The sequence below is a fragment of the Oratosquilla oratoria genome, chromosome 15, assembly GCF_046742065.1.
Source record: "Oratosquilla oratoria isolate Oo_2021 chromosome 15, ASM4674206v1, whole genome shotgun sequence".
Lineage (NCBI taxonomy): Eukaryota > Metazoa > Arthropoda > Malacostraca > Stomatopoda > Squillidae > Oratosquilla > Oratosquilla oratoria.
This window is the reverse complement of record NC_134791.1, coordinates 67,067,168-67,083,318: the sequence shown is the minus strand read 5'-3', so window position 1 is coordinate 67,083,318 and position 16,151 is coordinate 67,067,168. Positions and strand designations below refer to the sequence as shown.

Genomic DNA, 16,151 nt, shown 5'->3' with positions numbered 1-16,151 from the left:
GAACAGGTAAGGCACCTGGATTAGTTGGGTGGCATGCAGAGTGCCTGGAGAAAGGAGGTATAGTAGTAGAAGACAGGCTAGTGAGGTTGTTTAATGTATGTCTAAGGGAGGGTAGAGTGCCTGAGGACTGGAGGAGTGCCTATATAGTTCCACTTAAAAGAGAAAAGGGGACAAATGTGAGTGCAGTAGTTTCAGAGGAATCATTTTGTTGAGTGTATGGGAGGGTTTTAATTGAGAGGACTAGGAGAGGTATAGAATGAGTAATTGGTGAGGAACAGTGTTGGTTTAGGAAAGGTAGGGGTTGTGTGGATCAGATTTTTGTGGTAAGGCATATACATGAGAAAGCTTTAGGAAAAGGTAAGGATGTTTTTTGGACCTTTATGGATTTGGAAAAGGCTTATGATAGAGTAGATAGGAAGGCATTGTGGGAGGTTTTGCAGATATGTGGGGTTGGGGGAAAGTTGTTAAGAGCAGTCAAGAGTTTTTACGAAAGTAGAAGGGCCTGTGTTAGAATGGGAAATAGAGAGAGTGAGTGGTTTGACGTAAAGGTGGGACTGCATCAGGGATGTGTCATGTCACTATGGCTGTTCAGTGTGTACATGGATGAGGTGGTATTTACCTAGTTGTATTTACCTAGTTGTATTTTGCGGGAAGGGGAGCTATGCTCGTGGTGTCCCGCCATTGTATCTCACAGTGTCTAGTTTGCTTTTAAACTCATGAATGGTTTTTGCGCATGCTATTTCATTATCCAGTTTGTTCCAAGTGTCCAAAACTCTATGTGGAAAACTGTTTTTCTTCAGTTCTCTTCTATAGCTGTTTTTTTTATTTTCTTTCCATGTCCTCTTGTGTTTCTCTTGTCCCAGTTAAATAAGTCCTCTCTATCAAGTATCTCTGTGCATTTCATGATTCTGTAGATGGTCAGTAGGTCACCTCTCTCTCTTCTTTGCTCCAGTGTTGGTAACTCCAGTTTAGCCAATCTCTCCTCGTATGACAGGTTTGCAAGTGCAGGTGCCATTTTTGTAGCTGCTCTTTGGATTCTTTCTATTTTCTTTATATTCTTTTTGGTACTGGGGGACCACAATTGTTAGAGGGATAGCTTTTCACTCTGACATAATGTCGCCGCATACTCTAGTCTAGGCCTTATCAATGTAACCAATATTTTTTTTATCATGTCTTCGTCCAAGTATGCAAATGCCACTTTTATTGATCTTAGCAAGTTGTAAGTCTCCCCGACAATTTTGTTAATCTGTTTATCATAGGACAAGTCGTTCGTGATGATTACTCCCAAATCTTTTTCAGATCCTACTTTCCTTACTTCCTTGGTTCCAATTGTATATTTTCCTGATATTCTGTTTTTGCTTTTTCCAAACCCCATTATGCTACACTTCTTAGTATTAAAGTCCACTTCCCATTTCTGACTCCAGTTCCATATCCTATTCAGGTCTTCTTGCAGTGTTTCACAGTCCTTATCAGTTTCTACTTTCCTTAACAGTTTGGCGTCATCAGCAAAGAAGCTCATGTAACAGTTCACGTCCTCGTCCATGTCATTCATATAGATAGCAAACAATATTGGTGCCAGTACAGATCCTTGCGGTATTCCACTGATCACCTCTTTCCAATCTGAATATTTTTCTCTGAGCACTACTCTCATCTTTCTACCAGTCAGGAAGTCCTCCATCCATTTTAGTAGGTTCCCTTGTATTCCTCCAATGTGTTCCAGTTTTTTTTAGTAATTTTCTGTGTGGTACTTTGTCTCTTCCATATAGAATTTTTCCCAGTTTGCATTCCGGAAGAATGTCTTTAGTTTTGCAAAGTCTGTTTTGTTGTACATCAATCTTCCTTTCCTATACTTTTCATTCCTCTCCATGTCTATTTCTTCCTTTAGTACAGTTTCGATGAGTACATGGTCACTCTTTCCAATTGGTGTCTTGTAATGGACTCTGTCCACTATTTCAGGTTCTGTTGTAAATATTAAATCTAGTTTCGATGGCTCTTCATTGTTTCTGTACCTTGTGTTTTCATTGACCCATTGGGTCATTGTGTACTCCATGGTCATGTCTAGCAGTACATTGCCCCACAAATCATCTCCTCCTCGCACTGTCATATTGTCTCAACAAATTTCTTTGCAATTGAAGTTCCCCTTAATTACCAGATTACCCTTACCCATTAGTATCTCATTTAGTGATTTTCTTGTATCTTCTAGCATTTTTGTATGTTCGTTCTCTTTCCAAGCATTCGTTTTTGGAGGCACATAGGTCACCACAAACTTTCTACTTTTCATATTCTTGCCTTTGACTTTTATCATGATCAGTACAACATTACCTTTGCCCTATGTAATTTTTGTCATGTTTAGGTCTTTCTTGGCCAAGAACATGATTCCCCCTCCCTGTTTCTTGTCCCTGTTTTTTTATCCAGTAATTGTATAGACCTTGTCCAATAATGATGGATGGTATTTCACCTCTTAGTTTAGTCTCTACATTTCCCATTATGTCAGGTTGTTCTTCTAACAGATAATCACTGAGTTCGTTCAGACCTGAAATTAATCCGTCAATGTTAGTATAGGCCACTTTTAATTTTCTTCCTTCTCCATTATTTTTACTGTCCTTGGTTTTTTCGTTTTGATGCGCCACTGTCTCAATCTCATGTCGATTACTTTCCAATGGAATTCTTTGCATTCTGTCTCCATTCTCATCAAGTTTTTTTCCTTTGCTTCTTCTCTTTGTGACTTTTCTTTTTCTAATTCCTCAGTACTCATTTCTCTTTTATCCATATCTTATTATACTTTTCACTCTTTGCCAAGTTGCCTACTTTTTCAAATATGTCTTCTACTACCATCTATGACCTTCATTTTATCTTTAGAGGTCGATTTCTATCCTTAAAATAGCGACCGATTCTATATGTCTCTTCCAGGTCTATGCGTGCTTCTCTTTCTTCCCCCTGAATTTCATTTAGATTTCTACTGCTGTCTCTTTTTCTTCTTTTTCTCTCATGTACCTCGCCAATCCCTGTTTTTCTTTTAGTTCATATACCACAATACATTTTTTTCTATCTATCCCTGACCCAGTTTGCTTTTTCGTTAATCACTTGGATAATTGTGTCTTTTGCATTATCCTGCATTTGCTGCTTGACTATTTCTTTAGAAGCAGTTTCCTTGTTTTTTATGTTTTCCTTCCACTTCTTAATTTTCTGAATACTTTCCTCACCTAGGTTCTCTTCGATCTTTTGTGTCAATTCTTGTGATTTATTGTTCATCTCTTTCTTTAAATTTTCGCTGTTGTTATTATTAGTTTTCTTCTTTTCATTATCATTCTTCAACTCATTTATATCCCTTTTCATTTCTTTAATTTCGTTTTTAAGATCCAAGTTGGTTTTTCTTGGGTTAGAAATTTTGTGATTCGCCTGTGCTAAGCAGTCTATTAATCCTATGATGTCTTTTCTTAAGTCCATAATTTCATTCTCCCACTGAATCCTATTTTTCCTCATATCTCTCTCTATCTCTAATAACTGACTTAAGTTCCTGCTTTCATACTTACTAAATCCTGGAAAATCTTTCTCATCGCACGTGTTTGGACAAGGTTTGTTTACATTGCGGTTTGATCGACTGACGCCAGATGGCTCTGGTTCGTGACTGGCAAGGGTAATGGGCAGGGTATAGGAGATAGTTCAAGAAAATGGAGAAAAGTGGGAGGTGAGCCAGTTGTTGTTGTTGTTGTTGTTGTTGTCGTTCCCTAGACTGTCTGTCCGAGCAGTCCCGTCTCCCCAAGGAAGGCCACAGCTGAAACTGGGTTTTCCCACAAATCCTTTATAGAGTGTATGTTGTGTTGTTTGCGTGCATGATTGTGTATAATGCAGTCTTCCATTATGTGTTGTATGGTATGGGGTGAAGTGTTACATCCTGGGCAGCTGTTCACAATGCGGTCATCCAGCCTCTTCTGGTAGCTTAGAAGTGCTGGGTGGTGGCCGCACTGCAGTCTGGCCAGGTGGACTCTGTCCTTTCGTGGGAGAGAGGATTCAGAAGGGTGGATATCAGGGGGTCTGGCATGCAGCAGTGTGTTGTCTTTCAGTGTGTTAATGGAGCGATGAGTGATATGATTATGAATATGTTTCCGGAGGCTGGTATTTGGTGGTTGTGGAGGAAGAGAAGAGAGTATCTGTGTGTGATACAGGTCTTTGGGTGTTGTTTTAATGTTTCTTGGTGTGTGTGGGTGTTCTGCTATGTAGTGTAGCGGGTGTGATGTGTTTGTGGTGGCTGCGGCAAGTGTTTGTGTGCCTCTCATGTCGAGGTGGTCCTTGACTTTGAGGACTTTTGTTTCATGGTGTAAATGGTCTGTAGGTGTTGTATTTGTGCAGCCTGTAATTGTTTTTAGGGCTTTGTTTTGTATGATTTGAAGGGTGTTGTGGTGTGTCTTACTGAGATTAGGAGCCCATGCAGGACTCGCATAATTCATCACTGAGCGTATGCATTGTTTGTATATTATTGTATTAGTTTCTTTGTTTTGTCCAAATGTTGTTCCAGTGATTGACTTAAGTGCGTTAAGTCTAGGTGTACATTTGTTTTTTATGTTTGTGATGTGTTGTTTGAAAGACATGGATGTATCGTATGTTACACCAAGAATTTTCGGTGTGTTTGTGTGTGATATTAGAGTGTTGTTGATGTTGAGATGAGGTATGTATTTGTGTTCTTTTGTCCAGTTGGTGAGAAGTGTTGCTGTAGATTTGGTTGGAGCTATTTTGAGTCTGTTTGTGATGAACCATGTGTTGAGTGTATCAAGGTATGGCTGGATTATTTCTGCAGCTTTGTCTGTGTTACGATGTGTGCATGTGATTGATATGTAGTCTGCGTAGGAAGAGATTTGTATTTCTGAGGTGTCTGGTGTGGGTAAGTCATGCATGTATAGATTAAAGAGTGTGGGGGATAGAACAGAGCCCTTAATGTTTCTGATGTGCGATGATTGGCCATTATATGACACGTAAGCATTCCTACCTGCCAGATAATTGGCCAGCCATCTTTTGGTGTTATTGTGCATGTCTGTGTTATATATTTTATTTGTTAGGTTGTGGCGAGGGATAGCATCAAAAGCTTTACTAATGTCTAATGTTATAAGAAGTGTTCTGTGGTGGGGCCTATCTGAATTGATGCCATCTAAAATTCTTTGTGTGATGTTTATCAGAAGAGTGTTTGTGGAGTGTAGTGGCCTAAAACAGTGTTGTGAGTCAGCAAGGGGAATATGTGGTGTGACAAGTTGAAGTATTAGGCGTTCAATGACTTTAGAGGAGGTGCAGAGAAGTGTGATTGGGCAGTGTGATGTTGGGATTGTTGGGTCTTTGTTCGGTTTTGGAATGGTGATTATTTTACCATGCTTCCAGATGTCGGGTATAGTGTTGTGTGAATAGCTGTAGTTTGCAGTGTTTGTGAGTGCGTGTATACCTTGTGGTCCAATGTGTTTTAGGTGGATGTTACTTATGTTATCAGGGCCGCAGGCAGATGAGTGCTTGAGATTATGTATTATGTGTTTTGTCTGACTGTCTATGAAGGGTGTATAGTCTGAGTCTGTGGGAAAGTCTTTCTTACGTCGAATAGTGCGTCGGTCGTCAGAGTGAGATGGCTTGTCTGTGCAAAATGATTTATGAGTGTGTTTGCTTGTTGTCTGTTTGAGGGTAGATTGTCTGTTGTTGTGATTATTGCTGCATGAGAGCGTATTGTGTTACTGTTGGATAGTGTAATGCTGTTGAGTGTTTTGTACAATTTGCTGGTGTTTGTTTTGTGATCAAGTGTATTGATAAAGTTTTGCCAATTTTGTGTTTTTTGTTTGTGCATTTTATTGGCAATGACAGTGTTTAGTGTTTGTATTTGGTCTGCTATGTTTTGAGGGATAGGTGTGGGGGTATTGTGTTTAAGCGTGTCTCGTTGTCTGATGAGGCCTTGGATTTCTGGTGTGAAGTTGGGGTTGTGTGATTTTCTGTTGCCTCTAGGGATGTATCTCTTGTCTGCATTTTGTATGATTGTATTAAAAGTGTGCACAGCATTGTTTATGTTTGTGATTGGTGTACTGTTAAGTGTTTCAAAATGTTGTTCTGTCTCTTCAGTAAAAGCTTCCCAGTTAGCTCTCTTGTAATTGGTGTATGTGTGTCTGTGGCCAACTGGGGTGTATCTTGTTTTGGTGGTGATGATGATTAGAAGGTGGTCAGAGCCAAGGGTTCCGACCACTCTCCATGATGTTGTTGGGGTTAGGCAGGGGGAGCAAAAGGTGATATCAGGAGAGGAGGGAGTGTAGAGGGCTCGGTGTGGGATATGTGTATGATTATGTGTGTTGTTCATGATAGTCAATGAGTCAAACTGTGTCTGTATATCAAGCCCTCTGTCTGTGTCAGGGTTGTTGACATACCAGGCAGATGACTTGGCGTTGAAGTCACCACCCATGATCAGGTTGGGGATTGAAGCTAGTTGGCTAAATTGAGGCCTGAAGGTGTCTGGAACTGTGGGGGATGATTGGGGGGGAATGTACATGTTAACTATTGTCAGTGTTGATTTGTTGCCTGTGCGGATTCGAACGGATTGGATTTCTGTAGTGTTATCTGTGGTAGGGAGGAGAATTTTGGTTGTGGCACTTGTGTCCACAAAACAGATGGAGTGGTGGATCAGGGTGATGAGTCCACCGCCATTGCCGTTGGTCTGGTCTTGTCTGATGGTGGTGTAATTATGAAATGATGGTGTTTTGTGTGAGTGTCTTAGTTTTGTTTCTTGTATAATTGCAATGTGTATGTTGTGTTGTTTAAGAAAGTGTTCGAGTTCATGTTTTTTCGTGTTAATACCGTCAATGTTGTGTTGTAATATGTTGATGTTGTGTGTTCTGTATGTGTTGTATGTTGCCGTTTTGGGTTGAGGTTGTGGTGTTAATGGGGAAGGTATAGGATCTGGGTTAGAGGGGGGGAAAGGAGAGATTGGGGACAAAGGAAGGGGAGTACTGATTGGGGATGAGGGCAAAGGGAAATTGGGAGTGGGTAAGGGTGCTGGCTGTGGTTGGGGAGGTGGGAGTGGGGTTACTGGAGGGCAGGTAGAACATGTCCAAGTGTTGTTTCCTGATGACACTGGGCTTGTGGCAGGATCAGAGGAAGGATTAAGGGAGTTAAAGGCAGTTTGGGAAGGTATGCAATAAAAGAAAATTGAAGGTAAATGTGGGTAGAGGGTGGCGGTGAATTGGAAGTTAGTCTAAAAGGAAAGAGGCTGGAGGGAGTGGATAGCTTTAGGTTTTGGGGTCACATGTGGCAGGAAAGGTAGGAGTAGAGGTGGAGGTAACTTGTAGATTGAGAGAAACAAGTAAATGCCTTGGGGGATTAAAAAGTATTATGAGAAATAGGCAATGGGGAATTGATGCAAAGAGGATATTGTATGAAGGGGTGATTGTGCCGATGGCATTGAATGGAACAGATACTTGGAATTTAAGAGAGGCATAGAGGAAAAGCTTAAATGTTTCTAAGATGAAATGTCTGAGAAGTATGATAGGGGTTACTAGGTTGGACAGAGTGAGAAACGAGGAGAGTGGGAGTGGAAAAGGCAGATAGTGCTGATGAAAGATTATGGGGATGGTTTGGACACATGGAAAGAATATGTGATGAAAGATTAGTACAAGGTGTGGAAGGCAGAGGTGGAGGAAGTGAACTTGAATGTCTGTTGAGCAAGGAAGGGCAAAGGGATGAGTGGAGAATGACTGTGTATGAATAATAGTATGCAAGAAAAGGAGGGATGGGGGGGGTGCTTATGTGTGAATTATATTTTGACGCAGCCCAAAGGGAATTCTCCCTGTCTTCTCTTTTTTCTGCATGAGGGGACAGAGAAGGGAGGTCACTGACTTAGCGAAGTGGCCTTGCTGTGGATGTTTGTGTCTTGTTTGACCTAGGTCACCTGGCAGATGCAGGGATAACCCGTCATCCATAAGCTGAGATGGGAGGAGTGGAGTGGGTGGTGGAGTGGAGTGAAATGGGTGGGAGTAGGTATATGCCTCTGACTTGGCTATCTCCTGTATATAGTAGAAAAAATCTCTTGGTATATAGTTATAATGTATAATTAATTCTTTGTATTAGTTCCTCATTATTTATTTTTTCAATGGGGGCAGTTGTTGGGGACATTCAATTCTTAAATACCTAATATGATTGATATTTTTAGTTAAATATTTCTTCTACTTCTAATTTTAGGTTTCTATATTTTTACTTGTATTTGTAATTTGGGAACATTACTATTATTATTATTATTATTATTATTATTATTATTATTATTATTATTATTATTATTATTATTATTATTATTATTATTATTATTATTATTGTTACTACTATTATTATTATGATCATCATCATCATCATCATCATCATCATAGTGTACAAGTAATTCTTCGTATCAATTATCAATTCGGTGACAAATCTTGAGGGCAATTGGCCAGGGCAGTTTTCAGGAGGCAACTGTCAATAATAAACTATATATATATATATATATTATATATATATATATATATGTATATATATACTGTATATATATAATATATATATATATATATATTTTTTTTTTTAATATATTAAGTGAACTCTTTGAATGAGAAGGAAAAGGAGAAGGAATATAAGAAGCTGAGAGAGGATTGGGAGGGAGTGAAGGATAGATTAGAACTAGGTGTGGAGGAGGAATGGGGATGGTTCAGGGAGGGAGTCACAAAGTGTGCAAAGATAGTGTGTGGAACAAGAAGGATGGAAGGAAATAGAAGGAAGGGTAGTGAGTGGTGGGATGAGGAAATGAAGAAAGTTGTAGAAGTGAAGAAGCAAGCTTTCACAGATTGGTTACAATATAGGACGAGGGAGTCATATGAGAGGTGCAAAGAGAAGAAAAAAGAAGTAAAGCACAAGGTAAAGGAGGCAAAGAGGAGAGCAGATGTGAAATGGGGTAAGGGTATGACAGAAAAATGTTAAATTAATAAAAAGATGTTTTGGAAAGAAATTAAGAGAGGAAGAGGAGGTGCATCAAGTAGAGAAGAAAAGGTAAAAGGTGCAGATGGTGAGATGATAATGGAAGAGATGGCAGTAAGAGGAGGATGGGCAGAGTATTTTAGGGAGTTGCTAAATATGAAGGAGGATAGGGAAGGGAAAGATAGTTGCAGTGGGAAGTGCTAAGAAAATGACTGTGAAGTGAGGAAAATAGAGAAATAAGGAAGGATGTAGTGAAGGCAGTTGTTAAGATGATGACAGCAGGTAAGGCACCTGGGCTGGATGGATGCCATGCAGAATGTCTAAAAAAAGGAGGTACAGTGATGGTGGACTGGCTGGTGAGGTTATTTAATGTTTGTTTAAGAGACGGTAGAGTGCCAGAGGACTGGAGGAGTGCCTGTATAGTTCCAATCTACAAGGGAAAAGGGGACAAGCGTGGGTGTAGTAGTTTCAGAGGGATTAGTTTGTTGAGTGTAGTTGGGAAGGCTTATGGGAGGATCTTGATTGAGAGAATTAGGAGAGGAACAAAGGGAGTAATTGGTGAGTAACAGTGTGGATTTAGGACATGTAGAAGTTGCATAGATCAGATTTTTATGGTAAGACAGATATGTGAGAAAGCTATAGGACAGGGTAAGGATGTATTTTGGGCTTTTATGGATCTGGAAAAGACTTATGAGAGGGTAGACAGGAAGGCACTGTGGGAGGTACTGCAGATATATGGGGTAGGATGAAAGCTTTTAGGAGCTGTCAGGAGTTTTTATGAGAGCAGTAGAGCATGTGTCAGGATTAGAAATGGAGAGAGTGAGTGGTTCAAGGTAAAGGTGGGACTTTGTCAGGGATGTGTTATGTCGCCCTGGCTGTTCAACTTATATATGGATGGGGTGGTGCGAGAAGTAAATGCAAGGGTAGTGGGTCAGGGATTGGAGATGGTTAAAGAAAATGGAGAAAAGTGGGAGGTGAGCCAGCTGTTGTTTGTGGATGACACTGTGCTTGTAGCAGGATCAGAGGGATTGAGGAAGTTGGTGACAGAGTTTGGGGGAGTGTGTGATAGAAGAAAGTCGAAGATAAATGTGGGTAAAATGGGATGAGATGTACAAGGGGAGAAAGTGGCAGCAAACTGGAAGTGAACATTAAGGGAGAGTGACTGGAGGAAGTGGATAGGTTTAGATACTTGGGTGCGAATGTGGCAGGAAAGGGAGTGGAGGTGGAGGTAGAATGTAGATTGAGAGAAGCGAGTAAATGCTTTGGTGGATTAAAAAGTGCAATGAGAAATAGACATTTGAGAATGGATGCTAAGAGGAGATTGTATGAAGGAATGATTGTGCCAAAAGCACTATATTGGGCAGAAACATGGAACATAAGAGAGGAAGAGAGGAGTTTGAATGTATTTACCTAGTTGTATTTTACGGGAAGGGGAGCTATGCTCGTTGTGTCCCATCTTCATATCTCATTTTATCTAAACTATTCTTAAATTCATGTATTGGTTTTGCACACACTACTTTCTCATCTAAGTTGTTCCAACTGTCTATTACTCTGTGAGGAAAGCTGTTCTTTTTCAGATCTCTTCTATAGCTGTCTTTCTTGATTTTCTTTCTGTGTCCTCTTGTATTTCTATCATATCATTTTATTAGATCCTCTCTATCAATAATTTCTATGCCTTTCATGATTCTGTAAATAGCTATCACATCTCCGCTCTCTCTTCTTTGCTCTAGTGTCTGTAGCTCAAGTTTTGCTAGTCTCTCTTCATATGATAGTTATGAGAGTGTGGGTGCTAATTTTGTAATTGCTCTTTGTATTCCTTCAAGTTTTTTTATACATTTTTTTGTACTTGGTGACCACATCGTTGGTCTTATTAGAGTGATTAGTATTTTCTTCACCATTTCTTCATCCAGGTATGTAAATGCCACTTTGATTGTTCTTATTAAATTATAAGTTTCACCAAAAATCTTATTTATTTGTTTCTCAGGTGACATATTATTCATAACAATGACTCCCAGGTCCTTCTCATTTTCAACTTTTTTTATACTTTCTTCTCCCAATTTATATGATCCTGTTATTCTGTTTTTGCTTTTTCCAAATTCCATTATACTACACTTTTTAGTATTGAACTCCATCTCCCACTTCTTACTCCATTCCCAGACTTTATTTAGATCACTCTGTAGTGATTCACAATCTTCTTCTGTGTTCACTTTTTTTAATAGTTTTGCATCATCTGCAAAGAAGCTCATATAACTTTCAATTTCTTCATCCATATCATTAATATATATAGCAAACATTATTGGGGCCAAAACTGTTCCTTGTGGAACACCACTTATTACTTCATCCCAATTTGAGTGTTTGTCTCTTATCACTACTCTCATTTTTCTTTCTTGCAAAAAGTCTTCCATCCATTTAAGCAGTTTGCCCTGTATTCCTCCTTCGGTTTCTAATTTCTTAAGCAAATTCTTTTTGGTACTTTGTCAAAAGCTTTTTTTAGGTCTAGAAATGCACAATCAGCCCATCCATCTCTTTCTTGTATTATATCTATTAGCCTTGAATAGAAACATATTAAATTGGTGATGCATGATTGTCCCTGTCTGAATCCAAATTGCCTTGGATTTAGCACATTGTTTTTTTCTAAATACTTTACCCATCTACTTTTGACAATTCTTTCACAAATTTTTGCTATTGTACTTGTTAGAGAGACTGGTCTATAGTTGTTAGGGTCTTCTTTATATCCCCCTTTATATATAGGTACTATATTTGCTTTTTTCCAATCTTCTGGAACTTTTCCTTCTTTCAAGGAACTGTTTATTATGCTATGTATTTTGTCTGCCAGTTCATTCCTGCATTCTTTCAAAATCCAGTTTGCTATTTCATCTGGTCCATGCAATTTCCTGACATCAAGATTACTCAAGTGTTTCATTATTTCATTCTTTGTTACTTCTATTTCTTTCATAGGACTTTCTCTTTCCATTCGATCTCTTCAGGTTGTATGTTCTCCCTTGTAAACACTGATTTAAAATGCTTGTTCATAATTTCTGCCATTTCTATTTCCTCTGTGTATTCAACTCCTTCTTGTCTTAATTTCTCCAAATCTTGTTTGTTTTTCAGTTTGTTGTTTACAAATCTGTAAAATAATTTTGGTTGATCTTTACATTTTTCTATGACATCTTTTTCATAATTTCGCTTTTCCTCTTTGCACACTTGTGCATATTCATTTCTATAACAAGTATAAATTTTCCATTTTTCAGGCCTTTTCTCTTTCTTCCATTTGGTCCAAGCTTTATCTCTTTTGTCTTTTAACTCTCTACAACTTTTGCTGGTTTGAGATGAGGTGTCTGAGAAGTATGATAGGGGTTACTAGGCTGGATAGAGTGAGAAATGAGGAGGTGAGGAGGAGAACAGGGGTGGTAAGGTAGTTGGGAAATAGGGTGGATGAAAGAGTATTAGGATGGTTTTGACACATGGAAAGAATGAGTGAAGAAAGACTAGTAAAAGAGATATGGAAGGCAGACGTGGAGGGAGTAAAAATGAGGGGGCGATCTAGGATGAGATGGATGGATGGGGTGAAAGGGGCTTTGGGGAACAGGGGAATGTCTGTTGAGAAAGGACGGAAGAAGACAGAAGACAGGGATGAATGGAAAATGGTTGTATGTGGATGATGTTATGATGCATGAGGTGGAATGGATGGGGGGAGGGGGGGAGGTAGTATGTGTGAGAAAAATTTGACACAGCCTGAAGGGATTTCTCGCCATCTCCTTTTTTCCATGAGGGGACGGAGAGGAGGTCCACTGATTTAATGAAGCGGCCTTGCTGTGGATGTGCTGTGTCTTGCGACACTGCTTCTGACCCAGGGCAGTGGACAAGATACAGGGATGACCGGTCATCCAGGAGGTGCCAAGATACGAGAGAGGGTAGAGGGTGGAGGGGAGTGGAGTGTATTGTGGATGGAATGGGTGGGAATGATTTTATGCCTTTGTTTTTTGGCTACCTCCCTTGTAAGGGGGAAAAAGACCTTGGTATATGTATGATGTATGTATTAAGAAAATAAATATATCAATACATTATGCAGTCTTGTCTATATATCTCTGACTGGTGCCATCAGATTAGCACATATCTTGACCAACTGTTTGGACATCTTCCATCCGGTGATGTACCGATCCCATGTGGTGAACAGCTTTCATTGAACTTCTCTGTATCTTCTTTTTTGGCATCATCTCAGCTTGTGGTCAGCTAAAAGTTGAACTTGGATATCAGTTATTTTTGTTTGTTGATGGAGTAGCTGGACAAGTATGTAGAACTGCAGGTTTCGGCATTTTGTAGGGCGATTTAGCATACCATGCCAGCCATTTACGTCATTGTTGGTTCTGATGAGCTGGCCAAACACACTTCCAGATTGCCCCCACAATCCATGCTTTCAGGAAGCATTTGTCAATAATAAAACTAGTGCTTTTTATTAATAAACATATTAAAAAAATAAACATAATACATTATGCAGTTTAGTCTATCCATCTGTGACTGGTGCCATCAGATTAGCACATATCTTGACCAACTATTTAAACATCTTCTACCCAGAAATGTACTGGTTCCATGTGGTGAACAACTTTCATTGAACTTTGCTGTACCTTTTTTGGCATTGTCTCAGCTTGTGGACAGCTACAATTCAAACTTGGATGTCAACCATTTTCATTTGTTGATGGAGTAGCCAGGCTTTTACATCATTGTTGGTTCTGATGGACTGGCCAAACACACTTCCAGATCATTCCCTCAATCCATGATGTGCGGATGTAGGTACACACCAAGTTGAGTTGTGGTGTTAAACATTAGCACAATATGTTTGGTGGCAAAGCAAGCAGGTGGTGACAGATCTTGTGCAACCCTTCATATTTTCTGTATACTGCAGCCACTCCCAGTTCTTGTATCTTCCAACAAACACACTGAGTCCAATGAGAGGCACATCCCATTATGGTGACACCAAAGAATATCTTTGGGATCATATCCCAGACTGCAGCCTCAAAGTCAAGTTTGATACACTCAACTTTCGGGTTGAATCCTTGACATAGAAATAGTTTCCCGATGTTTTTGAGTACTTTCTTATTGTTCTTCTTGCTCTTGTAGGACATAAGACTGATGAGCAGAAGAACCTGTTTGCAACTACCTTCTTGGCAAAGGCATGAATGTTCAGTAAATTGGTGGTTGAAATGTCCATGGCTGAAACATCCAGTCACCTGATCAAAGACATTGTAATTATGAGTGTTTTTAATTATATGATTATCCACACCCTGATTACTGAGCACTTCTTCATTGTGTGAAGGTGGAAATAATACATTTGACAAAAGGAAATGGGATGTTATGACCAAGGGACAATTTGATCAAATATCAGGTGGGACATTTTGAATTCGGGATCATATGACCAGTCACCGCCTCAAGGGAGGTGCCGAGTGGAAGTGTCTGAGCCCAGGCCTTGAGCAGAGAATATTGTGACAGACCTCCTTTAAACTGGTGAGAAAATAATGATACTGTAGGCCTTGTAAACAGAAGGATTTGTCAGTGAACTTGTGAAGTTATTACCCTTAATTGATCTTTTGTAGAGTAGAGGCCTTGCTATCAATTTTCTGAATGGGCCCTGCAATTCCTAGCACCGGCCCTGAACATATGAACCTATTCACTCTCTATTTTTCTCTTTAAAAAAGAGACTTGATGGAATGGTGGCTTAATAGGAATTTATAAGCTATGAACTGAAAATATTTTCACACTAAGTACTAATCGACAATGAAATAATGAACTCATGCTAGGGTGTTGATTTGATATAGAAGAAGATAAGAGCAATTTAAGTTGACCGCATCATTAATGAATGAAATGATCTTCCATTCAAGGTGATTTCATAAAATACAAATAAAAGTTTTACCATTCAGATGGATAAACACCTAGGCATCTTTTTTCTTCTTCTTTCCAACCTTATTATGTACCTAAAGATTTCTTATGAGAACACTTTATCAATTTGGCTCATGAAAAATAACTAACGTTGCTAGAGACCATGGACAAAGGGTAAATACAGACGCTACTCTACTTACGTTCATTCATTTTACGTATTTTTTATTTTACGTTTGAACTGACTATAAAAAAATTGTAAAAAAATAAAATAAAATAATTAGTGAATTTTTTAGTTTAGTGCGCTCTCCGTAGTACGAGACGTTCAAACTATACTTACACATGACGCTGCGTCCATTGTTTACATGACACAAACGACAGACTGAACGTGCCTTGCCTCCTCCTCCTCCTCCTCCCCCTCCTCCACCATCTCACTTTATGTTGCTTGAATTTAATTTATTTGAAATTAATGTTATTATTTTACAATGTTATGTTTATAATTAATGATTTAGGGGTGTTCTATAAGATACGGTAATATAATTTATGGATGTATAGTACAGTATGAACGGTCATACATTACTGGAACATACAGTAACAACTTACGTTCATTTTCATGTTACGTTCGGCCATTCAGAACGCAACTAAAACGTAAGTTGAGGAGCGTCTGTATTAACTTGAAGCTAACAAACATGTGACCTATCATATATACAACATATGAAAAACAAATTCACACCTAATTTATAGACCTAATTTAAGTAATCTTTGCCACTTTCAAATACCTAATTATATAACTACTATATTCTAGTTACCTTGTGTGCATCGACAAGGAGGTGGAGCTTGAAGAGCATATGGTCGTTGAGGTGGACTTCTTCATTCCGGTACAAGATTTGAAAAGTCTTGCTGACAGCAGACCCATTGACAACACATGCAGGGAACACTAGGCCACTCCCAGCTGAAAACACATGCAATTATACATGAATGAATAAGTTAGTTAATAGTCTCAGTGATGCCACATTTTGCCAACATTGCAAATCGTGTATATGAGCTCAGAATCTTAGATAAAATCTGAAATGGGGAGGTTATACATACTACATAATATGGTATTGAGAAGTGGAAGGAGGACAATTACCAACCCTTCTATTATAGTGATATAACTTCCATCCTGCCTCTGTCCTAAAGCAACCATTCATGTGTCTTTGATTGTATTTTTTTTTCTTTAACTGTTGTTGATGTACTTCATAAATGTATTGAGCCACTCATGAGCCAATATCCCAATGCTAGGCTGTTCACAACAAGCTGGTGCTGAATTTCATCCATCACAATGGTGC

At 39.1% G+C, this 16,151-nt stretch overlaps 1 protein-coding gene across 9 annotated transcripts in view; it reads right to left on the bottom strand.

Annotated features, from left to right (window-relative positions):
- Positions 1-16,151, bottom strand: part of LOC143033486 (protein FAM135A) — a 1,114,982-nt gene that overhangs the window by 842,977 nt on the left and 255,854 nt on the right. For all 9 annotated transcript variants that reach the window (XR_012967181.1, XM_076198980.1, XM_076198982.1 and 6 more), the window contains one exon: positions 15,633-15,775. Coding sequence is in view for 8 of the 9 variants with exons in the window: in XM_076198980.1 (XP_076055095.1) it covers positions 15,633-15,775 (143 nt within the window). In the remaining variant the exon portion in view is untranslated. The remainder of the gene's footprint in view (positions 1-15,632; positions 15,776-16,151) is intronic.